General features: G+C 48.4%; 1 protein-coding gene across 2 annotated transcripts in view; it reads left to right on the top strand.

The window, feature by feature from the left end:
• The window catches only part of LOC140387047 (contactin-associated protein-like 5), a 1,703,123-nt gene that overhangs the window by 1,333,578 nt on the left and 341,801 nt on the right, over positions 1-27,744 (top strand). For both annotated transcript variants that reach the window (XM_072470060.1, XM_072470068.1), the window contains one exon: positions 289-507. In XM_072470060.1, the coding sequence (XP_072326161.1) occupies positions 289-507 (219 nt within the window). The remainder of the gene's footprint in view (positions 1-288; positions 508-27,744) is intronic.

Raw genomic sequence — 27,744 nt, 5'->3', positions numbered from 1 at the left:
GCTTCCTCCCTCAAGTCCCGAATGACGTGCTTGTTAGGTGAATTGGACATTCTGAATTCTCCCTCTGTGCACCCGGACAGGCGCCGGAATGTGGCAACTAGGAGCTTTTCACAGTAACTTCATTGCAGTGTTAATGTAAGCCTACTTGTGACAATAAAGATTATTTTACATGGTCAAAGGCACAATTGACATTTGAGGAGAAATTAGTGTCCCATGTCGTTGAATTGGAAAACAGTGCCGCACAGCTAAATGACACTCACGTGGCTGTGTTACGTTTGGCTTTTGCAGCTCCAGCGGAAGTCCTCTTCTCATTTGACGTCGGGAACGGCCCTTTCGTGGTTGCTGTGGTGTCGCCCTCTCAGCTGAATGACAATCAGTGGCATTATGTTGAGGCAGAACGCAATATCAAAGCAGCATCCCTTCGAGTGGATCACCTGCCACGAATAGCTCGAGAGGCCACGGCTGACGGACACATCCATTTACAGCTCAACAGCCAGCTATTTGTAGGTAGGAGGCTCACTTCTGAAAAAAAAAGTTCTATTAATCTGTCGTCAGCACTTTGACTGATTACCCTTTTCATTTACTTTCTCACTTGGCTGCCTACATTAATAGTACACAAACTAGGAGAGGTCCGCATTGCAAAGAAAATCCCATTTTCTGCTGTGATGCAAAGCATTTTTTGCTCATTGCCCATCAAGGATGCGAGCATTCTGTGAGTGAATCCTGCCAAGTTTACAATTACCTAGCGGGGAAACCTAGCGACTGAAAACATTTGGTTACTTACAGGACGTAAGATTAAGAGTAAATATTGCCAGTGGTAATTCTAATTGACAAACAGAACAAATGACTTGTGTTACTTCCTGTGAGTGAGGTAGGAAGCAATGGATTTAGGGAACTGATATGTGATATTCGGTGTCTTTGTCATGACAGAACATCAGGTGCTGCTCCTTATGTTATGAAGCCTGAAGCTTGTTCAGTGCCATGTGTTCTGGATGTGTTAATACATCCAGAAGTGCCCATTTCAAACCAGTCATGTGTGAGGCTTTCTAACTAGATGAAAAGTGTTTCCATGACTACTAGGCTACACAGTACAGTTGTACAGCCTGAAGAACACTCCTATTAAGCACCCATGTAAAATATGAGTGCTGCAGAGGAGGCTGTTCCCCTCAATCTCAATCTATGATGTTGAAGGTGGATTGCAATTTTACTTATTTCTTTGTCACTGATTCTGTTCACAGTTTCTGTGCTACATTACTGTTACAGGAGAAATGAAACTCAGTGGAGCATTACTGATGATGCCATATGGGCCTCTTGTTCATTAACTCTCCCTAATAAACTGGAAGGGGTGTTGTTCAGGAAGGGAGCCTATGGCTTGTCATTGGGTCGAATGTTCCATGGAGCGGCAATCGCGGTCAGATTTCCTCTCTGCCCCTATTTTCTCACCTTAGGTGGAGCTTCACATTTTTCACCACAAATTCCAACCTGGGCCTGCTGAGAAACGCTCCTGCAGGCCTTCAGTGTTGCATAGAATTGTTCGGGGCAATGACACCGTGCCCCTGTTTGTACAGCACTAATTGCCATAGGCCGGCAAGTTTAAATGACCCTGCCACTTTGACAGGAGAGAAGATATGTGTAAGGCAAGTGGGTGAGGAGCAAGATGAGTCAGGGGGTTGGGGTTGGGAGGGTGGAGTCTCAGGTAGTGGAGGGGTTTGGGGGCTCGGGTCATCTGGTCTGTCGGATTGTGGGGTGGGGGGGGTTGGTGAAGTCAAGAGGGATTTGGGCAGTCAGTGGTTGGGGGATAGTTGGTTGGTTGGTGGGGAGGTTGGAGGTAAGGAGGACAGGGGAGTTCATGTGGTGGGGGGCCGGGTGCTCAGACGGGTGGGGTCGATAGTTGAGGTGATGGAGGGGTAGTCAGGTGATGGAGGGATAGTTGGAGATGGCGGGGGGGGGGGGGGGGGTGAGTGTGGTAGTCAACAGGAGGTTTGGAGGTTCAGTAGCATAGTTACCCAGGAGTTTGAAATGTTTTTATTCCATCTAATATTTCCTGGGTAAATATTCTGCCAAATAAGATGGAACCATCTGAAGTTTCCGACTATGAATCGGAGTTTCAGAGGGTTATGGATGCTGGGTCATTGCCCAATGGAATTTGAAACTTCAGGAGGAATTCCAATCCAGTCCTTGCATGGGAACATACAAGGGGTCCCTCAGAGTATCTTCTGGAGAATGTCTGAGGTACAACCCTCTGGGGAATGAATGATCTGGGCCAATGTTCACCTGGTCTGTGAGCACAGTTATTTGAAATGTGCATGAATTCATTTTACATCAGTTTATTATTTCAACATTTTATGAAGGGCCTGGAAGAGTCAATAAATGGCTGGTGAAGAGTGGGATAGCCTGTACTACCCACCTGGTCACGCCACCCCCACCCCCTCACCCCACCCCCCAACTATATCAGCAAATAAGTAAGAGGTATAAAGAATCTTTGACCAGACACTGTTACTGACCAGTTTTTGGGGGAAAATACTGCCAACCGTAAGTGACAGTTCATCCTGAGCCAATTAGAGGATTTCTGCAAGAGAGTTTAAGAAACAAAGAACAAAGAAAAATTACAGCACAGGAACAGGCCCTTCGGCCCTCCAAGCCTGCGCCGATCCAGATCCTCGATCTAAAACTGATGCCTATTTTCTAAGGATATATAACCCCCTGCTTCCTGCCCATTCATGTATCTGTCTAGATACATCTTAAATTACGCTATCGTGCCCACCTCTACCACCTCCACCGGCAATGTGCTCCAGGCACCCACCACCCTCTGCGTAAAGAACTTTCCACGCATTTCTCCCTTAAACATTTCCCCTCTCACCTTGAACTCGTGAACCCTAGTAATTGAGTCCCCCACTCTGGGGAAAAGCTTCTTGCTATCTACCCTGTCTATACCTCTCATGATTTTGTAGACCTCAATCAGGTCCCCCCTCAACCTCTGTCTTTCTAATGAAAATAATCCTAATCTACTCAACCTCTCTTCATAGCTAGCGCTCTCCATACCAGGCAACATCCTGGTGAATCTCCTCTGCTCTTTCTCTGAAGCATCCACATCATTTTGGTAATGTGGCGACCAGAACTGTATGCAGTATTCCAAATGTGGCCGAACCAAAGTCTTATACAACTGTAACATGACCTGCCAACTCTTGTACTCAATACCCCTTCCGATGTAGGAAAGCATGCCGTATGCCTTCTTGACCACTCTATCGACCTGCGCAGCCACCTTCAGGGTACAATGGAGCTGAACACCCAGATCTCTCTGTACATGAATTTTCCCCAGGGCTTTTTCATTTAAGCAGCAGTTCTTCAAAGACCTCCTGGCTGCTTCTGAGACCTCCTGGCTCGCGATCAGGGCATCCTGCTGTAATGTTGAGGTTTTTAGCTTAAGACCGACTCTATTCTAGTACCCAATTTTGTTTAAGAGTTTACTGAGTATATTGCACTATTAGAACATAAGAAATAGGAGCAGTCTGTATGACCCTTCCAACTTGTTTCACCATTCAATAAGATCATGGTTGATCATTTTGACCTCAATTCCTGTCAGGTCCCCAACAAGTCGGATTCCACCAGAGCCCAAGAACCTATTGTTATCAGCCTTGGATAAGCAGCCACAATCCTTTCAAGGATATTATTAAACTAGAAAGAGTGCAGAAAAGATTTACTAGGATGGTACCGGGACTTTATGGGTTGAATTATAAGGAGAGGCTGGATACGCTGGGGCTTTTTTCCCTGGAGCGTAGGAGGCTTAGGGGTGATCTTATAGAGGTCTATAAAATGATGAGGGGCATAGCTAAGGTAGATAGTCAACATATTTTCCCAAAGGTAGGGGAGTCTAAACCTAGAGGGCATAGGTTTAAGGTGAGAGGGGAGAGATACAAAAAGTCCAGAGGGGCAGTTTTTTTCACACAGAGGGCGGTGAGTGTCTGGAACGAGCTGCCAGAGGCAGTAGTGGAGGCGGGTACAATTCTGGCTTTTAAAAGGCATTTAAATAGTTATGTATAAGAAAAGAATAGAGGGAAATGGGCCAAATGCAGGCAATTGGGACGAGCTTCGTGGTAAAAACTGGGCAGCATGGACAAGTTGGGCCGAAGTGCCTGTTTTCATGCTGTAAACCTCTACAACTCTATGACTAAAGTCGCAAGTAGGCTTCAAATGAAGTTACTTTGAAAAGCCCCTAGTCGCCATATTCCAGCGCCTGTTCGGGGAGGCTAGTACAGGAATTGAACCGTGCTGCTAGCCTGCTTTGATCTGCTTTCAAAGCCAGCGATTTAGCCCTGTGCTAAACCAGCCCTCTATGAAGAATTTCAAAGATACATAGCAATCCAAATGAAGCAATTTTTCCTAACCTCGGTCTTAAATGATCGATCCCGAATTCTGAGAAGATCCCTTCTAGTTCTGAACTTTCCAGCCAGGGGAAACACCGAGTTGGATTTTCCTGTCCTGACATCGGACTGAATCACCTTGGGCAGGGTTTAGAAATAGAAGGTGGGAGTTGATTCAGGTATCCTGGCCCCCGATTCCAGCAGCGGCAATTTTCCTGGGCCTGGATTAAAGGGGCAGACCTGGTGCTCACACACCCCTGTCCCAGTGTTGCCGGTTCCATTGAGGAAATGTGCATGTCATGGAGCATCCCACTTTTCACAGAGCCGGGATTGATACTTCAAACGTGTACACCTAATGTCCTAAGTGTAATGTTACCAAGACATATGTTCTAAATTTAAATTGGAGTTGGGATCCATGTGAAAGGTGAGTTTAAAAGGTGTTCATAACTTCACCTGTTATACTGAAACGCTCTATCCTGAGCTATATGTGTTTTTGATAATCCTACTGAGTGAGGACAGTGCTTTGTTTTGAAAAAGGTAAATGACCATTAAATAATTTGTTTGTCAGGTGACTTCTGGCATCTGGCAAGCTGTAGAGGCAAGGAACAGCATTTTGAAAATGGGAAAGTGTTCAGACACATTACAGTTATCCATTTGATGTGTGTTATTTGACATTGTGCAATAATTAAATCCAAAGATGCTGGTGTTAAATGTTCCCAGAGTCTAAGTTCTCGTCTTTGTAATAACCCTCACGAGACCCACGGGGACACCACAATTGATCTCCCCATGGGACTTGTGGAATATGAGCTCCCCCGCCAGTGGGCAGAGGCCTGCCAGTCTGGGACTTATAAATCTGCCTCAGAAAAGCCGGCCCGGACCAGGACCGGCATGATTGGTAGTCCCGTTTTGGATCTTTGGACTGTAAGCTTCATTGCGGGTTTTACTTTGTGTCAGTTTATTAAATACTATTTAACTTACCTTCTCAGATCCCCAAAGCTTTTATAATCTTGAAGTTAAGCTCTGGCATCTGTTTGGCTGTTTCAAAGATTTGACAGATGGCTGAGCTTCTGAATGTCTTAAAAGGCTTTTATGCATTAAGCTTCGGAGTATTTCTTGCCAGAACTGTGGAATGGAATTTTGTCATGGATGGTTAGCTGATTTTTAAACCCACTAATGAACATACAAGAATATGAATTAAGAGTAGGAGAAGACCATTCCAGCCTGTTCCCAACTTCCCAGTAAAACAATAGTGTGACCGGACGCTGCTGGGTAGGAGGTGGAATGGCGATGACAAGAAATCTTCTGACTCCCGATTCACACCTCCGAGCTGTAAATATGGTCCAAAACTTCAGTTTCTACCCTTTCCCGTCCTCAGAGAATTTTAAGTATTTCAATGAGACCATCTCCTATTCTAAACCCTTTCTCGTCCAGTACTTCACTGGAGCGGAGAAACTATGACATCTTCTTCGAAGCCTTCAACACGTCATCGATGAAGAGGAACATCTTGCCAAGGCCATCCACCCCGCCCCCCCCACCCCGCTACTTGCCTTCATACAACTGCATAACCTCAAACAAACCATTGTTTGCAGAAAACTACCCAGTCTTCAGGAGAACAGCGACCATGGCAACCTCTGCAAGACGTGCCAGATCATCGTCATGGGTACCGCCATTACACGTGAGAACACCACCCACCAGGTAACATACTCGTGTGACTTGGCCTCTGTTGTCTACCTCATATGTTGCAGGAAAGGATGTCACGAGGCATGGGACATTGGCGAGACCATGCAGACGCTGCGACAATGGATGAACGGACATCACGAGACAATCGGCAGGCAGGAATGTTCCCTTCCAGTTAGGGAACACTTCAGCAGTCAAGGACATTCAGCCTCTGATCTCCGGGTAAGCGTTCTCCAAGGCGACCTTCAAGACGTGCAATAACACAGTATCATCGCATAGAAACTGATACCAAGTTCCACATACATGAGTACGGCCACAACCGGGACCTTGGATTCGTGTCGCATTACATTCACCCCACACCATCTGGCCTGGGCTTGCGAAATTCTACCAACTCTCCTGGCTTGCGACAATTCACACCTAAATATCCTGTGATTATCCCTCTCTCCAGTCACTCCATCTGGACTTGTAAAGACTTAATTACCTGCAAAGACTTGCATTCAAATTATCGTATTGCATCATTGACTTTGCCTATATATGTGTTTCTGGTACCCACCTCTTCATTCACCTGAGGAAGGAGCTGCGCTCCAAAAGCTAGTGATTCGAAACAAACCTGTTGGACTTTAACCTGGTGTTGTAAGACTTCTTGCTGTGCTCACCCCAGTCCAATGCCGGCATCTCCACATCAAACTCCAGAGAGTATAGGCCCAATCTACTCAACCTTCAGTCGTGGGACAACACCACCATCCGAGGAAGAAACCCAGTGAACCGTCGCTGTACTTCCAAGATAAGATTTTTCGTCTGTGCATGTAGAGACCAAGTACTGAATTTCTGGGGCTCTCCATTGTCAGAAATGGACTTGGCGGGATGCTGGTCACGTAATCAGTATTGGGATGCCATTCCCAATGCCAATTTGCGGGAGGTGAATTCAGGCCTGGGAAGGCAGCCCGTCCCATAGGATGGACAGGCAAATAGGCTCATTAAGAGGTTTGCTAAAGGTATATTTAGGAGGCCAACTGGAATTTTCCAGTCAAGCCTCAAGTTTCTCAATGTGATGGTGGGCACAGTATCTGCTCTTAGGCAGCCACCCAGTGGCAGACTGGGATGCCAACGTTTCTGGCAGGACTGCTCACCCTCCTTAATTGTCTGGATGGGGAACAGCCGAGCGGCCGCTCTGTAGAGGGTCTCCCCACCATATTGGTGGCTTGGCTGTTTTTTTCTTGTTTTCTAAGTAAAGTTTTTAAACAGTGGCTGAGAAAGGAACTTCTTGTTGAGGCACCTTCTCAGTTACTTAGGTACTTCAGATGTGTGCTCTCTGAAACTGGAAGGCCTCTGACTGGTCCTCCAGCTTTGAGAGCCTGATGGATGACCTTAGCTGGACAGGGAGTCTGTCTACGTGACAATTAAGGGCTAACAGGCATGAAAATCTTATTTTTAATCCATTTCCCCCTGGAGGCTGGTTTCCTACCTCCAGGTTCAGCCCCCACACTGCGTACAATACCCCAGGTGTGGTTTCACCAAAAGTCTGCATAATTAGAGAAACAGTTCCTTACTCTTGTACTCCAGACCCCTTGCAATAAAAAAAAACGCGCTGTACCTTCCTTTCTTTTAAAATCAATTTAGAGTACCCAATTATTTTTTTCCCAATTAAGGGGCAATTTAGCATGGCCAATCCACCTAACCTGCACATCTTTGGGTTGTGAGGGTGGAACCCACGCAGACACGGGGAGAATTGCAAACTCCACATGCACAAACTAGAAGGGCTTGAGGTTCATAAGGAGGAGGTGTTAGCGATTCTGGAAAGTGTGAAAATAGATAAGTCCCCTGGGCCGGATGGGATTTACCCTAGGATTTTCTGGGAGATTGCTGAGCCTTTGGCTTTGATCTTTAAGTCATCTTTGTCTATAGAAATCGTGCCAGAAGACTGGAGGATAGCAAATGTTGTCCCCTTGTTCAAGAAGGGGAGTAGCGACAACCCCGGTAACTATAGACCAGTGAGCCTTACTTCTGTTGTGGGAAAAGTCTTGGAAAGGTTTATAAGAGATAGGATGCAAAATCATCTGGAAAGGAATAATTTGATTAGAGATAGTCAACACGGTTTTGTGAAGGGTAGGTTGTGCCTCACAAACCTTATTGAGTTCTTTGAGAAGGTGACCAAACAGGTGGATGAGGATAAAGCAGTTGATGTGGCGTATATGGATTTCAGTAAAGCATTTGATAAGGTTCCCCACGGTAGGCTACTGCAGAAAATACGGAGGCATGGGATTCAGGGTGATTTAGCAGTTTGGATCAGAAATTGGCTAGCTGGAGGAAGAAGACAAAGGATGGTGGTTGATGGGAAATGTTCTGACTGGAGTCCAGTTACTAGTGGTGTACCACAAGGATCTGTTTTGGGGCCACTGTGGTTTGTTATTTTTATAAATGACCTGGAGGAGGGCGTAGAAGGCTGGGTGAGTAAATTTGCAGATGACACCAAAGTAGGTGGAGTTGTGGACAGTGCGGAAGGATGTTGCAAGTTACAGAGGGACATAGATAAGCTGCAGCGCTGGGCTGTGAGGTGGCAAATGGAGTTTAATGAAGAAAAGTGTGAGGAGATTTATTTTGGGAGGAATAACAGGAAGACTGAGTACTGGGCTAATGGTAAGATTCTTGGCAGTGCGGATGAGCAGAGAAATCTCGGTGTCCATGTACATAGATCCCTGAAAGTTGCCACCCAGGTTGAGAGGGTTGTTAAGAAGGCGTAGGGCGTGTTAGCTTTTATTGGTAGAGGGATTGAGTTTCAGAGCCATGAGGTCATGTTGCAGCTGTACAAAACTCTGGTGCGGCCGCATTTAGAGTATTGCGTGCAATTCTGGTCGCCGCATTATAGGAAGGATGTGGAAGCATTGGAAAGGGTGCAGAGGTGATTTACCAGATTGTTGCCTGGTATGGAGGGAAGATCTTATGAGGAAAGGCTGAGCGACTTGAGGCTGATTTCGTTAGAGAGAACAAGGTTAAGAGGTGACTTAATTGAGGCATACAAGATGATCAGAGGATTGGATAGGGTGGACAGTGAGAGCCTTTTTCCTCGGATGGTGATGTCTAGCACGAGGGAACATAGCTTTAAATTGAGGGGAGATAGATAGAGGACAGATGTCAGAGGTAGGTTCTTTACTCAGAGAGTAATAAGGGTGTTGAATGCAATGTATGCAACAGTAGTGGACTCGCCAACACTAAGGGCATTCAAATGGTCATTGGATAGACTTTTGGATGATAACGGAACAGTATAGATGGGCTTTAGAGTGGTTTCACAGGTCGGCGCAACATTGAGGGCCGAAGGGCCTGTACTGCGCTGTTATGTTCTATGTGCAGGTGCGGCTTAAGTGCTGCTCGACCTTGTGAGTGGGGGGCTGGCGAGTGCAGTGCCGGCGAATCAGCTGCCGAGACGCCCGTGAGGCCTCATTAAGTGGACCAGTTAACGTTGATAAGCATTGCCGACATCGCTTGGCCGAACGCCAAGAAGCTTGCGGCAATTCCTGGTCGCTACCACACCAAGAAATCTTTCCGGAGAAACGCGCCCAGTGACTTGAAGAGCGTGTGGAGGAGACTTATTAGCATGCTTCTGGTGGGGACAGGGGTGGGGGGTTTGCGGGTGCATATCCAACCATGGGATTGTGTATGGAGAGGATCTTTCCACTTGGAGGAGAAACTAGAATCCGAGGGCACAACCTCAGACTGAAGGGACGTTCCTTTAAAACAGAGATGAGGAGTAATTTCTTCAGCCAGAGGGTGGTGAATCTGTGGAACTCTTTGCCGCAGAAGACTGCGGAGGCCAAACCACTGAGCGTCCTTAAGACAGAGATGGATAGGTTCTTGATCAATAAGGGGATCAGGGGTTATGGGGAGAAGGCAGGAGAATGGGGACGAGAAAATATCAGCCATGTTTGAATGGCAGAGCTAAATCAATGAGCCGAGTGTCCTAATTCGGCTCCTATGTCTTATGATCATCTGTTCTTATGCACGTCCTCCCTGAATCTGCGTGGGTTTCCTCTGGGTGCACCGGTTTCCTCTCACAGACAAAAGATGTGCAGGTTCGGTGCATTGACCATGCTATAATTGCGCCTTAATGTCCAAAGATATGCAGATTAGGTGGGGCTGTGGGTTTATGGTGGGGGAGTGGGCCTTGGTAGCGTGCTCTTTCAGAGGGTCGATGCAGATTCGATGGACCAAATGGCCTCCTTCTGCACTGTCGAGTTTCTATGTATTCCATTGAAAAGGCAGGGTTCAGTTAGGGGGAAATTCTAAAGACCTCAATTGTTCTCGTTAGGGCAGAAAAGGGAAAGCAGATTTAATGAGGTCCACATTATGACGGGTTTTTATAGAGCAGATCGGGAGGATCTGTTCCCCACAGGCAGAAAGATTGGTAAGCTCTGTGGATGTACCTTCACCACATGAACTGCAGATGTTCAAGAAGATGCCTCAACAGCAGCTTCTCAATGGCAATTCAGAATGGACAACATAGGCTGCTCCAGCCAGCGACGCCCACATTCCATCAAGGAATAATTGAAAAGTGGAGAACATAGATGTAAAATAATTGGCAAAAAAAAAAGCCATTGGGAAGATGAAGAGGTTTAGTTTTAAAGAGTGAGTTTCTTTGATCTGGAATGCACTGTTTGAAAGTGCGGTGGAAGCAGATTAATTAATAACTCTCTTTTGATTTGATTTATTATTATCACATGTATTAGTATACAGTGAAAAGTTTTTTTTTTTTGCATGCTGTACTAACAATGCATACCGTACATAGGGAAGGAAGGAGAGACTGCAGAATATAAAGTTACAGTTATAACCATGTGTAGAGAAAAGATCAACTTAATACGAGGTAGGTCCATTCAAAAGTCTGATGGCAGTCGGGAAGAAACTGGGGCGAAATTCTCCCCCAACGGCGCGATGTCCGCCGACTGGCGGCAAACACGGCGCCAATCAGACGGGCATCGCGCCGGCCCAAAGGTGCGGAATGCTCCGCATCTTTGGCGGCCTAGCCCCAACATTGAGGGGCTAGGCCGACGCCGGAGGGATTTCCGCCCCGCCAGCTGGCGGAAACGGCGTTTGGTGCCCCGCCAGCTGGCGCGGAAATGCGGCGCATGCGCGGGAGATCCAGCGGCCGCTGTCAGTTTCCCGCGCATGCGCATTGGGGAGAGTGTCTTCCGCCTCCGCCATGGTGGAGACCATGGCGGAGGCGGAAGGGAAAGAGTGCCCCCACGGCACAGGCCCGCCCGCAGATCGGTGGGCCCCGATCGCGGGCCAGGCCACCGTGGGGGCACCCCCCGGGGTCAGATCATCCCGCGCTCCCCCCCAGGACCCCAGAGCCCACCCACGCCGCCTGGTCCCGCCGGTAAATACCAGGTTTGATTTACGCTGGCGGGACAGTCAATTTCTGGGCGGGACTTCGGCCCATCTGGGCCGGAGAATCCAGCGGGGGGTCCCGCCAACCGGCGCGGCCCGATTCCCGCCCCCGCCCAATCTCCAGTACCGGAGACTTCGGCGGGGGCGGGGGCGGGATTCACGGCGGCCTACGGCCATTTTCTGACCCGGCGGGGAGTTGGAGAATGACGCCCCCGTTCTTGAGTTGGTTGGTCCGTGACCTCAAACTTTGGTATCTTTTTCCTGACGGAAGAAGGTGGAAGAGAGTATATCCAGGATGCGTGGGGTCCTTAATTATGCTGGCTGCCTTTCCGAGGCAGCGGGAATTATAAATAGAGGCAATGGATGGGAGACTGGTTTGCGTGATGGACTGGGCTACATTCACAACCTTTTGTAGTTTCCTGTGGTCTTGGGCAGAGCAAGCTCCATACCAAGCTGTGATACAACCAGAAGAAGGCTTTCTATGGTGCATCTGTAGAAGTTGGTGAGGGTCATAGCTGACATGCCAAATATCCTTAGTCTTCTGAGAAAGTAGAGTCGTTGGTGGGCTTTCTTTTTTTTTCTTTTTTATAAATTTAGTGTACCCAATTAATTTTTTCCAATTAAGGGGCAATTTAGCGTGACCAATCCACCTAACCTGCACATCTTTTGGGCTGTGGGGGCGAAACCCACGCAAACACAAGGAGAATGCGCAAACACCACACAGGCAGTGACCCAGAGCCGGGATCGAACCTGGGACCTGTTGCTAACTTTCTCCTTGGTTCAATTGCTCTGTTTTATTACCTTTGCTCTCGAGTCGCCAGGTATCTTTATGATACCGCCACGAGGTTCAAGTCCAAGTAATGATCAATAACCCAATACACTGATTAGTAAGATTCAAATCAAAGCACATTTATTATACACAGTAATCGCTACTCATGCACAAATTCTACGTCTAAGCTACTTCTACAACTGACAGGCCTATACTTAACTTCGGACTGGCCCACCAGGTCAGGGGAACAAATGGCCTTTCGTTCGGGTTCTGAGTCTACGGGATTCGAAGTTGGTACGGATTGGTAGCTAGGAACACCTATCTCGTGGTGAGCGTTGAATTAAGACTTACGGGCTTTCGGCGATCACTGCACCGGTCACGGACAATGTTGGTTTGTGTTGCTGGGTGACCCGGGCAGGACGAAGAGGTGAAGAGGGCTGAAGAGAGCTGAAGAGAGACCGATTTGAACTTGGGGCTTAACTCTTATAGTCCCCAGGGGTTTCCCGCCTTTCGGGGCGGACCCTGTACCTGGTCCCAAGTGATTGGACATTGTCCCAATCGCTTGGTTCGATTTCTCCAATACTGGAGCGGTTCCCTGATCAATGGGCGGTCTTGAGGTGCTCGTTCACCTCCTTTGTGTTGGCTCCTGCTGGCGCCGAGGAGTCTGGCTTCGCTTTGTGTGTCCAAAATGTTATTTATTGTTCCCGGGAATTGCTCATCAGTATGCAGATGGCTGCTACATTGTTATGGTGATGGTCGCTGGTATCGATGTTGACTGGCCTTTGCAGAGGTAAATACACAGCAAACCTGCAGCTGCTGGTTTCTGTCAATGTTGGCTGACTTTCCCATCAGCCTTTGCCATTCACCATTTTAAATCGGGAGCTGGCCAATTTAGGTTGCTACAGACCTCATTGCCGTGAGGCAACAATGCTAACCACTGCGCCACTGTGCTGCCCGCTTGGTGGGCTTTCTTAACTATAGTATCGGCATGGGGGGTCAGGACAGGCTGCTGGTGATCTGTGCACCTAAAAACGTGAAGCTCTTGACCCTTTCCACTTCATTCCCATTGATGTAGACAGGGGTATGTTCTCCACTACACTTCCTGAAGTCGATGACAATCTCCTTCGTTTTGTTGACACTGAAGGAGGAATTATTGTCGCCGCACCAGTTCACCAGATTGAACACGTGTTCTGACCTCTACTTAGAAAGTAAACATTTTCAGAGCATTGAGGAAGGAGCAAGGGGACTCAGGTGGAATGGATAGCTCTTTCAGATGGACAGCACAGGCTCAATAGGCTGAATGGTTTCCTGTTCTGTAAGCCTCTATGATTCTTCAGGCTCAGTTGGAGAATACACCAGCTACTTTGTCAAACTAAGGCATACAATCCAGGGGGCGTGCTGCTTTGATCCTGTTGTCTGCTGAGTTCACTGATCTAAGTCAGAGCGGCGGTAGAGCTTCGTAGTTGCCTGTGTCACCTTTAAGGAATGGGAGAGGAAAAGGCAGGCGTGGATTTCAGTCCAAGGATCTCTCCTGATATGTGTGTGGATATAACTGAGCTCATCGGTGTAGCCTTGCCAGTAATGAATGGTGAATTGCAGAAAAACACACAGCCACGCTCCACCATGAGCCAGTGCTCTCAGGAGAGCAACCAAGAAAACAAAAACAGAGAAAAATAGCAGAGCAGTACGGCAGCAAGGAAAGCGAGCACCGATTTAGAATGAGCACAAGATATCAAAGAAAAGACGGAAAAGTCACTTCATTCAGCGGGCGCATAGAGTGGAGAACCTTTGCCGCAAACTGCGACTGAAGACAGACGAAGCTTTGGAAGAATATCGGGAATGTAGGACCAATCTGAAACGAGGAATCAAGAGGGCTAAAAGGGGTCATGAAATATCTTTAGCAAACAGGGTTAAGGAAAATCCCAAAGCCTTTTATTCATATATAAGGAACAAGAGGGTAACTAGAGAAAGGGTTGGCCCACTCAAGGACAAAGGAGGAAAGTTATGCGTGGAGTCAGAGAAAATGGGTGAGATTCTTAATGAGTACTTTGCATCGGTATTCACCGAGGAGAGGGACATGACGGATGTTGAGGTTAGGGATAGATGTTTGATTACTCTAGGTCAAGTCGGCATAAGGAGTGAGGATGTGTTGGGTATTCTAAAAGGAATTAAGGTGGACAAGTCCCCAGGTCCGGATGGGATCTATCCCAGGTTACTGAGGGAAGTGAGAGAGAAAATAGCTGGGGCCTTAACAGATATCTTTGCAGCATCCTTGAACACAGGTGAGGTACCGGAGGACTGGAGAATTGCTAATGTTGTCCCTTGTTTCAGAAGGGTAGCAGGGATAATTCAGATAATTATAGACCGGTGAGCCTGACATCAGTGGTAGGGAAGCTGCTGGAGAAGATACTGAGGGATAGGATCTATTCCCATTTGGAAGAAAATGGGCTTATCGGTGATAGGCAACATGGTTTTGTGCAGGGAAGGTCATGTCTTACCAACTTAATAGAATTCTTTGAGGAAGTGACAAGGTTGATTGATGAGGGAAGGGCTGTAGATGTCACATACATGGACTTCAGTAAGGCATTTGATAAGGTTCCCATGGTAGGCTGATGGAGAAAGTGAAGTCTCATGGGGTCCAGGGTGTACTAGCTAGATGGATAAAGAACTGGCTGGGTTACAGGAGACAGAGAGTAGTAGTGGAAGGGAGTTTCTCAAAATGGAGAACTGTGACCAGTGGTGTTCCACAGGGATCCATGCTGGGACCACTGTTGTTTGTGATATACATAAATGATCTGGAGGAAAGTATAGGTGGTCTGATTAGCAAGTTTGCAGATGACACTAAGATTGGTGGAGTCGCAGATAGTGAAGGGGACTGTCAGAGAATACAGCAGAATATAGATAGATTGGAGAGTTGGGCGGAGAAATGGCAGATGGAGTTCAATCCGGGCAAATGTGAGGTGATGCATTTTGGAAGATCCAATTCAAGAGCAAACTATACGGGAAATGAAAAAGCCCTGGGGAAAATTGATGTACAGAGAGGTCTGGGTCTTTTGGTCCATTGTACCCTGAAGGTGGTTGCACAGTTCGATAGAGTGGTCAAGAAGGCATACGGCATGCTTTCCTTCATCGGAAGGGGTATTGAGTATAAGAATTGGCAGGTCATGTTACAGTTCTATAAGACTTTGGTTCGGCCACATTAGGAATACTGCGTACTGTTCTGGTCGCCACATTACCAAAAGGATGTGAATGCTTTGGAGAAAGCGCAGAGGAGGTTCACCAGGATGTTGCCTGGTATGGAGGACGATGGCTATGAACACAGGTTGAGTAGATTAGGATTATTTTCATTAGAAAGACGGAGGTTGAGGGGGGACCTCATTGAGGTCTACAAAATCATGAGAGGTATAGACAGGGTGGATAGCAAGAAGCTTTTTCCCAGAGTGGGGGACTCAATTACTAGGGGTCACGAGTTCAAGGTGAGAGGGGAAAAGTTTAAGAGAGATATGCGTGGAAAGTTCTTTACGCAGAGGGTGGTGGGTGCCTGGAACGCATTGCCGGCGGAGGTGGTAGAGGCGGGCACGATAGCATCATTTAAGATGTATCTAGACAGATACATGAATGCGCAGGGAGCAGAGGGATACAGATCCTTAGAAAATAGGCGACAGTTTTAGATAGAGGACCTGGATCGGCGCAGGCTTGGAGAGCCGAAGGGCCTGTTCCTGTGCTGTAATTTTTCTTTGTTCTTCTTTGTTCTTTGTGGCGGAAGCAGAATCCATAAATACCTTTAACAGGGATTTAGCTTGATGCTTGAAAACTCAAAGGATATGTGGAGCAAGCAAGAGTGGGACTAGTCGAGATAGAGTGAGATGAAATTTATGTTTGAAGGCCTGAATTGCTTGCTTCTGTGACCTCTGATTCTCCAAGAAATGGGAGGGCTCCTCCATAATAACACAAGAAAGCACAGTTAATGGATTTAATAGCCCGTGAACAATTTTTTTTTTAACCTGGAAAGAGACGAAATAATGTTGGATGATATGATAAAATTGTCCCAATCGTCTATTGAAAAGGCATTAGTAAGCCACAAGGGAACTAAAAAACAGGTCAGTCAGACAGCATACATTTTTAAACTGCAAGTTAAATGGCTGAATGGCCTTCTGGCATTGAGTGCTCTTTGTTAAAATGCAATTTACTTGACTTTACTCCTTCCCCTCCTCTCAGACCCCTGTCAATGCCTTTCTAATATGTCTGCTATGAATTGTACAATGGCTGCCCTGATGATTTTGCCTCTCCCCACTCTTCTCTTCCCCGCCCCCCCCCCCCCCCCTCCCCCCCTCTTTCTTCCACCTCATACTGGAAGGCCAGTGGCTTCTGCTTGATGTTTCCTGCACAGGAGCTGGTGTTGGCATCATTGCTCCTGCATTGCTGGGGTGCTTGGCTCTGGTGTATGGCATAGCATTGCCAATACTTGCATGGCTCACTTCTGTGTCCTGAACTGCTGATTGTTTTCCAATATGTTTGTGACCCACTCGGGAAATGTAAGCGTAACAGAAAGTTAACGTTAAAATTCCTGATGATTAGTGATTTCCAAAATAATAATAAGAAGAAATTATAATAAATAATAATAATAATAAATGGTGGATAACCAGATTTGACATAAGTGACAAAGAATAAGGGGAGGATGAGTTTTTTTTTAACACTGCAAGTTGTTACGATTTGGAACGCACTGTCCGAAAGGAATATTGACAGTCAAAAGGGAATTATGTGTTACCTGTTCAGGAATAAAACATACTTCCATTTGGGTAAATGACTGGAGTGTGGGACTATACTCCGAAGAGACTTTACAAACAGACGGCACAAGCACGCTGAACTGACTGGCCTCTTTCTGTGTTGTATAATTCTCTGATTGCCTACCACATCTTGCAAAGCCTATGAGTGAAACATTGCAATAGCGGTGTGGGCCATTGAACCCCTTGACCCTGTTCTGCCATTCAGCCAGATCATGAAGGATTTTAACCCCCATCTGTCTGCTGTGGTTCCGTAACCTCCAGTACTCTTGCCCAATAAACATCTTTCAATCTCAAGGTTTGAGATTTTCAATTCACCCGGGGAAATGGCTTCTCACGCTCCCAACTCTCTTAATAATCTGAAACACCATAATAAGACCACTTTGTAATCTTCCATTCTCAAAGGAATAGGAATCTACTTTACGCAGCCTGTCCTTGAGTAGTTTTGTTTAGGGATCATTTTGATGAGTTCTGTGCTGCACCTTCTCCAAGGCCAATATATATTTTCTGGAGTGCAGTGTACAGTGCACTATTCTGAACAGAGCTTTATATAACTGGAAGGCAACTTCCATTCCTTTGTCTGCAATATAAGGCCTGACATTCCATTTGCCTACTTAATTACTTTTTGTGCCTGTCCATTATCTTTTAGTGGTCCATTAGAATCACCTAACTGCACGGTTTGCCACTATCGTATGTTGAATGCAAAAGTTCACTTTTGTCAACCATGCTTCAGATTTAAGTTGCGGTTGAACCAGTTTTCATCAGAAACTTTAATCCATGCTTCTATTTAGAAAGCCCAGGAAACCCACACTCCTTTTTAACCATTGTCTCAACCTGCCCCATCACCTACAACTCCTTCAGCCCCATTAGAGTTGTACCGTATAATACTTTTCTCCCCATCTCAATCTTCACACCAAAATGTATCACTTCGCATTTCTCTGAGTTAAATTTCACCTCCCACATGCTGACCATTCCACCAGTCTATTTCTTCTTTGATGTCCGTAGCTATCCTCCTCACAGCTCAGCAATATTTTTGGACCATCTGTCAATTTTGCGATTTATTTGTCACCTGCGGTTTTTAAACAGAATGCTCAGAGGGCGTGCGGTGTGAAAAGTAGGCAGAAATGAATGAGGGGGATGATGACTTAAAACATTACAATTGTTTACATACATCATGATCAGAAATGGTTAAATCTTACCCATTGCTACTTATCAATGAGTGCTAGTCAAATGTCTAAAATTCACTGCTCCGTCCTGCAGTTCGCTGGCAAAATGGCCTCTTTGCACTGGTCCATCTTATCAGTTCACTCTCAGGAAGGAGGAATAGCTCGCACCTTGAAAGCTCCGATTTAAATTGCGTCTATAAATTATATTTGAAAGGAGGAAACACTAAAGAAAGCTCGCCTGTCAGCAGCGCTTGGGATGAAGAAAAGAGTTCATGATCAGTTTAAAACAGTACATTTGCGGCACTGGAGGGGTTCTGGAGAGGAGTGGCGGGAGCAATATCTCAGGTGGTGAAAGTCCGGGTCAAGCCAAGCTGGGGGTTAGCAATATTTGGAGTAGTGGACGAACCGGGAGTGCAGGAGGCGAAAGAGGCCGGCATTCTGGCCTTTGCGTCCCTAGTAGCCCGGCGAAGGATCTTGCTACTGTGGAAGGAGGCGAAGCCCCCCAGCGTGGAGGCCTGGATAAACGATATGGCTGGGTTCATAAAGTTGGAGAGGATTAAGTTAGCCTTGAGAGGGTCGGCGCAGGGGCTCTACAGGCGGTGGCAACCGTTCCTAGACTATCTCGCGGAGCATTAGAGGAAGATCGGTCAGCAGCAGCTGCAAACTGGGGGGGGGGGGGGGGTCCTGGGAGAGGGGGGGGGGACTGCCTGGGAGGGTGGATGAGCAAGTGATAACATGGGCAGCACGGTAGCACAAGTGATTAGCACTGTGGCTTCACAGCGCCAGGGCCCCAGGTTCGATTCCCCGCTGGGTCACTGTCTGTGCGGAGTTTGCACGTTCTCCCCGTGTGTGCATGGGTTTCCTCCGGGTGCTCCGGTTTCCTCCCACAGTCCAAAGACGTGCAGGTTAGGTGGATTGGCCATGCTAAATTACCCCGTAGTGTCCATAAGGGTTGGGAGGGGTTATTGGGTTGCGGGGATAAGGTGGAAGTGAGGGATTAATGTGGGTCGGTGCAGACTCGATGGGCCGAATGGCCTCCTTCTGCACTGTATGTTCTATGTAATCTATGTAATGAAGGGTTGGGGAAACTGGCAGAAAGACATGTAAATATATAATTTTGCCATGTATATATCTTGCTCTGCGCGATTTCTCGTTATTTTGTTACGGGGGGGGGGGGGGGCGGTTATTGTTTGTAAGGGAGAAAAATTGTGTTAAAAAACTTTAATACATATATTTTTTTTTAAAAAACAGTACATTTGCATTCATAGAATCAAGGAATTTACAGTGCAGAAAGAGGCCATTGTGTAACCCAGTAACCCCACCTAACCTTTTTGGACACGAAGGGCAATTTAGCTTGGCCAATCCACCTAAGTGCACATCTTTGGACTGTGGGAGGAAACCGGAGCACCCGAAGTAAAGCCACGGGGAGACTGTGCAGACTTCGCGCAGACAGTGACCCAAGCGGGAATTGAACCTGGGACCCTGGAGCTATGAAGCAACTGTGCTAATCACTGTGCTACTGTGCTGCCCATTCTGGGCATTCTGAGGTAGTTTCATTGTGGCCAGGGAGCGGACCATTCTGTCATCAGACGAACAGAAACTCCACTGAAATGAGCAAAATACTGCAGACCGTAGATTCTGAAACAAGGACAGAAAATGCCGGACAATCTCAGCAGGTCTGACAGCATCTGTGGAGAGAGAAGGGAGCAAACGTTTTGAGTCTGGATCACTCTTTGACAAAGCTTTGACAAGAGTCATCCAGACTTGGAACGTTACCTCCCTTCTCTCTCCACAGTTGCTGTCAGACCTGCGGAAATTGTCCAGTATTTTCTGTATTTTTTAAATTATTCATTCATGGGGTGTGGTTGTCGCTGGCCGGGCCTGCATTTATTGCCCACCTCAAACTGAAATGACTGAGTGGCTTGCTGGTCATTCCAGAGGGCATTTAAAAGTCAACCACATTGTTGGAGTCCCGTGTAGGCCAGACCAAGTAAGGATAGCAGATTTCCTTCCCTAAAGGGCATTAGCGTAGGAATTATTTACAACAATCGACAATGATTTCATGGTCATCGTTAGTGTTTTAATTGCAGATTTTTATGAATTCAAGTTTGAACATCTGCCATGGTGGGATTTGAATGCGGATCCACAGGGAATTACCCTGGGTTTCTGGATTACTAGTCCAGTGATAATACCGCTACACTATTGCCTCCCTCTAGGGAGAGAAAACAAGAGTTAACCTTTCTAGTCCTTTCGGCTCTTCATCAGAACTGAAGAGAGGGAGATATTAAAATGTAGCTGTGAGAGATTGCAACAAAATGTAGCAACTTTAAGAACAAAAGACAGGTGGCCTGGTGTAAGAGGAGTGGGATTTACATTGAGACAAAAACGTGCATTGAGAAACTCCACTGAAATGGATTTACCCATAGTTTGGTTTGCAGCTTGTTGAGCTCGTGTGGCTGGTTGACCAATGCAGATCAGTTGCCCGGCTGGTCAAATAATACAGAGTTCATTGTCAAAATTCACTACTGTTAAGACTGGGTTGAATCTTATTTTCGCTATACATTGGTACGAGAAAATGAAAAGTAGTCTGAAAAATTGTGAGGAATGCAATCTTGAAAAGTTATTACAAGCTTTGCTGATTGTATAATGTTGCAGAAGAGTTTGGAGTGAATAACTGTGAGTTTCTTATTTCTTTCTCATTCTTTTTAGGCTGAATTTTTCAATAACTGCATTAGTTTGTTTACCCTGACATTAATTGAACATTCACTTATATTTCCATAGGAACACACTTACTTGCTGAATAGTCTATGTATGCACATTTGCATTTGTCTCGCTACTGATGCAAATGCCTAACTTTTGGCTCGAAAATTCTTTAAGTTAGCAGTTTTGCCATTTTAGCACATGGCTGCCTCTGCATCAACATAAAGTGGTTCCCGATGCTTATTGACGCAAAAAGGGAAAAATGATACGGGCATTTCCTTCAGTTGATGTAATCTGAGTGGAGATTACTCTGAAAGGTTCCAGGAGGCAGTATCTGCACCACTTAGGCTTCACGCCAGGGCGAGCAGACCTGATGCTAAGTTGAAAATGTTTTCCAGTTGAATTGCTGAACCTTTTTAATGTGGAAGAAATGGAGAAAGGAAGGCGTGCATCTGCATAGATAGTGTATCTCTCAGACTTTCCAGACGTCCAAAAGACAGCGAGTGAAAACTTTTGAAAGTCAGGCAATGCTGCAACGTAAGAAACACAGCTGTCAATTTACGCACAGCAAGATCCCACAAACAACATTGCGATGATGATCAGATCTGCTGCTGTGACGTTGCTTGGGATGAATATTATTAGCCAGGTGTGATGAACGGTTTCTGCATTATCATCATGTAAGGTGATGTCCCCTTTAAGACCGGGCTTGGAACCCTGGGGACTCCGCCTCTGGCTCCGCCCATCTGGGAGCCATACATAAAGGGCTGCCTCATGGTCTGTATAGCAGTCAGCTCTCGTCCATAGCTGTAGCATAGTTATTAGTCTAATCAAGCCTTCTTTACAGATTAATCTCTAAGCATCATTATTGAGGGTACCTCAATAGTTATTAGTCTAATAAAGCCTTCTTTACTGTTTAATCTCTAAGTGTCATTATTGAGGGTACCTCAATTTATTAGACTAAACTAGATTCAGGATGGACGCAGGCCTAAAACCAGAGAAGCTCAATCTGGAAGCACGAACGCCGGAGGCAAAGGAAATGTTTAAATTCTGGCTGCGGTGCTTCGAGGCCTACCTGGACTCCGCAGAGATTCCCATCCTGGGGCCACGCAAGCTGCGTCTACTCCACGCCCGGGTGAGTCACAGAATCTCCGCCACACTCGAAAAGGCGTCGACTTCTGAGATAGCGATCGAGTTGCTCCGCAAGCGGTTTGTCAAACCCGTCAATGAGGTGCACGCCCGGCATCTGCTCTCTACCTGCCGGCAGCGCTCGGGGGAATCGCTCGATGAGTTTGTTGAAAAACTCACCGCGCTTGCCAGGGACTGTGACCATCGGGATGTGACAGGGGCAGTCCATATGAACCTACACATCAGAGATGCTTTCGTGTCTGGCATCCGCTCAACCTACATCCGGCAGTGGCTGCTCGAAAATGGGGCAAAAGACCTCCAGGAGACGCTAACGCTCACCTCCTCGCTGGAGGTGGCCCGACATAACTTGGGTACGTACCCCGCGGACTCTGCCAGCCCCCCCCGGACTTCCTCAGACTCAACCGTATTACAGGCCTGCGCCACGCGGCGACCCGCTCACCATGGGGGCACACCATGCTACTTCTGCGGGCAGGGCCAGCACCCACGACCACGCTGCCCAGCCTGCTCCGCGATCTGCAGCGACTGCGGGAAGAAAGGGCACTTTGCGAGGGTCTGCCTGGCCAGACCCAGGGGCCAGAAAAACAGCCGGCCCGAAAATCAGGCTCTCAGGCCCGCAGGCCTCGCAATGCTGCTGCGCACCGACCCGACATGCCCTCTTCTGACGCGTCGTCAGCCTCGTGCGAATCCTGGGAGCGGCCATCTTGTCAGCGGCCATCTTCTCGACCTGACACGCGCAGCCAGCTACGGCGGCCATTTTACGAGCCCGACTCGGCTGAGGACTCCGACTACCCGCGACTGGGTGCGATCACCCTTGATCAAACTCGGCCAAAACACCTGCAGAACTCCATGATGCGGGTCCAGGTCAACGGGCACGACACTGCATGACTCTTCGACTCCGGGAGCACGGAGAGCTTTATCCACCCTGAAACGGTAAGGCGCTGCTCCCTACGCACCCATCCCGCATTCCAAACCATAGCCCTCGCATCTGGGTCCCACTCGGTACAAATCACGGGGTACTGTATTGTGGATCTCTCGATCCAGGGTGCCAAATTCACCTGTTTCAAATTATATATCCTCCCTCACCTCTGTGCCCCCCTGCTGCTCGGACTGGATTTCCAGTTCAGCCACCGAAGCCTGACACTGAAGTTCGGCGGACCCTTGCCCCCCCTCACGGTGTGCTGCCTTGCGACGCTTGAAGTCGCACCCCCCTCGCTATTCGCTAACCTCACTCCTGACTGTAAGCCCGTCGTCACCAGGAGCCGGTGCTACAGTGCCCAAGATTTGGCTTTTATCAAGTCAGAGGTCCAGCGTTTACTGGGAGAGGGGGTCATCGAGGCAAGCAACAGCCCTTGGAGAGCGCAAGTGGTGGTAGTCCGGTCCGGGGAGAAGAAACGGATGGTCGTGGATTATAGCCAGACCATAAACCGATTCACGCAGCTTGATGCGTACCCCCTTCCTCGCATCGCGGAAGTGGTAAATCGGATCGCCCAATACCGCGTCTTTTCGACGGTCGACCTCAAATCCGCCTACCACCAGCTCCCCATCCGACCAAAAGACCGCCCCTATACTACCTTCGAAGCAGCCGGCCGGCTCTTCCACTTCCTCAGGGTCCCCTTTGGTGTCACAAATGGGGTCTCCGCCTTTCAAAGGGCGATGGACCAAATGGTGGACCAGTACTGTTTGCGGGCTACATACCCGTACTTGGACAATGTCACCATCTGCGGCCATGATCAGCAGGACCATGACACTAACCTCAAAAAGTTCCTCCAGACCGCCCAAGCCCTTAACCTGACCTATAACGAGGGCAAATGCGTTTTCCACACCACCCGGCTGGCCATCCTCGGCTATGTCGTGGAAGACGGGGTTCTAGGTCCCGACCCCGACCGCATGCGTCCCCTTAAGGAACTCCCTCTCCCCCGCAGCCTCAAGGCCCTCAAACGGTGCTTGGGGCTTTTCTCCTATTACGCCCAGTGGGTCCCCAAGTATGCGGACAAAGCCCCCCCACTCCTAAAGACCACCACTTTTCCCCTCTCGGCTGAGGCTCAATTGGCCTTCAACCGCATCAAGGCCAACATCATCAAGGCCGCCATGCACGCGGTGGACGAAACCATCCCTTTCCAGGTAGAGAGCGATGCATCAGACATCGCCCTGGCTGCTACCCTCAATCAAGGAGGCAGACCAGTAGTGTTCTTCTCCCGAACCCTCACCGCCTCCGAGGTTCGACACTCTGCAGTCGAAAAGGAGGCACAAGCCATTGTGGAGGCTGTACGGTGCTGGAGACACTACCTAGCCGGTAGTAGGTTTACCCTCGTCACCGACCAACGGTCGGTCGCCTATATGTTCGATAACACGCAACGGGGCAAAATAAAAAACGATAACATTTTGAGGTGGAGGATCGAACTCTCCACCTACTCGTACGATATCAAGTATCGTCCAGGGGAGCTCAACGAGCCCCCAGATGCCCTGTCCCACGGCACATGTGCCAACGCGCAGGAGGACCGCCTGCAAGCCATCCACAATGACCTCTGCCACCCGGGGGTTACCCGGCTCGTCCATTTCATCAAGTCCCGCAACCTACCTTACTCAACCAAGGAGTTCAAGGCCATGGTCAGGGCCTGCCAGGTCTGTGCGGAGTGCAAACCACACTTCTATCTGCCAGACAAGGTTCGGCTCGTGAAGGCCTCGGGCCCCTTTGAGCGACTGAGCGTGGACTTCAAGGGGCCCCTCCTGTCCACCAACCGTTATGCCTATTTCCTCACCGTGATCGATGAGTCCTCCCGTTTCCCATTCGCCATTCCCTGCACCGACATGACCTCAGCCACAGTGATTAAGGCACGACACAGCATCTTCACCCTGTTCGGTTTCCCCGCTTATATCCACAGCGACCGGGGTACATCGTTTATGAGCGATGAACTGCGTCAGTATCTGCTCAGCAAAGGCATCGCCTCGAGCAGAACGACCAGTTATAACCCGCGGAGAAACGGGCAGGTGGAGAGGGAGAACGCAACAGTGTGGAAGGCTGTCCTTCTGGCCCTGCGGTCTAGAGGTCTTCCAACCACCCGCTGGCAGGAGGTTCTACCCGATGCCCTACACTCCATTAGGTCACTCCTCTGCACGGCCACGAATGAGACCACTCACGACCGATTGTTTCTCTTCCCCAGGAAGTCTACCTCCGGGGTCTCGCTTCCACCTTGGCTGATGACTCCGGGACCTGTTCTTCTCCGGAGGCACGCGAGGAGCCATAAAACGGATCCCCTAGTTGAAAAGGTCCGACTGCTCCACGCCAACCCCAGTTATGCCTACGTGGAGTACACCAACGGCAGTCAAGATACGGTTTCCCTCCGGGATCTGGCACCCACTGGATCCTCCACCACAGACGCCCCTTCCCGCGCCGCTCCCCTGCAGGACCCGTCGCCCCCTACAACACACCCCCTTCCGGCCCTACCACCCATTGGTGAGCTCTTACCCCCCCTTGCGCCCCCCCTTTACACACCCCGCCGGCGCCGGCTCCGCTACCCCCGGCCCTGCCTAGTTCCTCTGCCCCGACCCGGACCGAAGCTCCGACCGCTGTGCTCCCGGATGTGCCCTCAACCGGGACGTCCGTGCCCGCCGCACCACCGCCCGAATTGAGGAGGTCGAGGAGGACGATCCGGCCACCGAGACGGATGGACCTATGATGGCACTTCACCCCCGCCAGACTCCTTTTTAAACAGGGGGTGAATGTGATGAACGGTTACTGCCTTATCATCATGTAAGGTGATGTCCCCTTTAAGACCGGGCTTGGAACCCTGGGGACTCCGCCTCTGGCTCCGCCCATCTGGGAGCCATACATAAAGGGCTGCCTCATGGTCTGTATAGCAGTCAGCTCTCGTCCATAGCTGTAGCATAGTTATTAGTCTAATAAAGCCTTCTTTACTGTTTAATCTCTAAGCATCATTATTGAGGGTACCTCACCAGGGAAATCGGGGAGAGCTCCTCCACTCCTCTTCATAATTGCAATGTGGGGTCTTTTACCCTCAGCGGAGAAGTCAATGGAGCCTCAGCTTTAGGTCTCATGCAAAAGATGTCGCCTCTGACAGTGCGGCAGCCTCTCATTTCTGCACTGGAGTGCCAGCATAGACTTTGTGCTCAAGTCTATGGAGTGCAGGGGGGTGGGGGGGGTCGGCATTCTGGCGCAGTGGCGAGCACTGCTGCTTCAAAGCGCCGAGGACTCGGGTTTGACCCTGGCCAGGGTTCACTGTCCGTGTGGAGTTCGCACATTCTCCCCGTGTCTGCGTGGGTCTCACCCCCACAACCCAAAGATGTGCAGGGTAGATGGATTGGCCGTCAATTAAAAAATTAATTTTTGGAAAATATTTTATATAAGTCTGCGGAGTAGGGCTTGAAGCCACAACCTTAGGTCTCGGAGCCATGACCACCACCCGCTGAGCCACGGCTGACACTGTGAAAGAACTGACATTCCCACATACGTCCTCCTCAACATTAAAATGTAAGGAGTTCTCACTGCCAGAAATTCTAATTTTGGAGCTTTCCCTCAGCTGACCTATCCTCAATATGCAGAATTCTACCCAGGACACCATCTGGCATGCGTATCCCGAGAGGAAGCAAGAGTGGAAACGCGCAGCTGAGCCATCCCTTTCCTGGGATCACCTCGTGCAGCAGAGGCCAGAGATCATAGAATCTCTACAGTGCAGAAGGAGGCCACTCGGCCCACCGAGTCTGAACCAACTCTTGAAAAGACTACCCTATCTAGGCCCACCCGCCAACCCTATCCCCATAACCCAGTAACCCCACCTAACCTGCATACCTTTGGACTGTGGGAGGAAACCGGAGCCACCCGGAGGAAACCCACGCAGACACAGGTGGGGAATGCAAACCCCACACAAACAGTCACCTGAGGCCGGAATCAAATCCGGGTCCCTGGTGCTGCGAGGCAGCAGTGCTAACCATTGTGCCCCTGACTTCCTACCTCTGCTGGCTCCTGCATTAAAATGTGACCTGTGCTGGACTGTATTTCACAGGCTGCTCACCCAGAAAAACCACTGAGGCAGAATTCAATTTTACTTTAATCTTTCCTGCTCGCCATAGAGTGGCTCCTCTCTGCTGTGTGTTCAATCACCTCCCTCCACGCTCCCCAGCAATGACAGAGTTATCTTTCTCCATCACCTTTCTCTTCATCAAAGTCAAAATATTTGTCCACTCTCCACCTATCAATAAGGATTAAGTAGAACAAGTTATTTCCATAAGATGATCAGGCTAAGCACTGCATTTTTAAAATTATCTTGGCCACATCTCCTCATTACTTTTGATGCACGTTCTGGTTTGATGCGTGAAGTGAATTTGTCAGTGACTCTGACACTTGGCGCATCCCTCGTGAAACTAATTTCCATGTTAATTGAATCAGAGGGGTTTGAATATAATGTTGCTGGAAAATGCAGTTAAATCTGTAATAAACCCTGAATGGTGCGAGTGCTATTTCCATTAAAGACTGAGCTGGGCAGCACGGTGGCGCAGTGGGTTGGCCCTGCTGCCTCACGGCGCCGAGGTCCCAGGTTCGATCCTGGCTCTGGGTCCCTCTCCGTGTGGAGTTTGCACATTCTCCCCGTGTTTGCGTGAGTTTCGCCCCCAAAACCCAAAGATGTGCAGGCTAGGTGGATTGGCCACACTAAATTGTCCCTTAATTGGAAAAAATGAATTGGGTACACATGTTTAGACCAAAAGTAAAACATTTTTAAAAGAAAAAGAAAAAAATTAAAGAATTA

The sequence above is a fragment of the Scyliorhinus torazame genome, chromosome 2 (assembly GCF_047496885.1).
Source record: "Scyliorhinus torazame isolate Kashiwa2021f chromosome 2, sScyTor2.1, whole genome shotgun sequence".
Lineage (NCBI taxonomy): Eukaryota > Metazoa > Chordata > Chondrichthyes > Carcharhiniformes > Scyliorhinidae > Scyliorhinus > Scyliorhinus torazame.
This window is presented reverse-complemented; position numbering and strand designations above follow the sequence as displayed.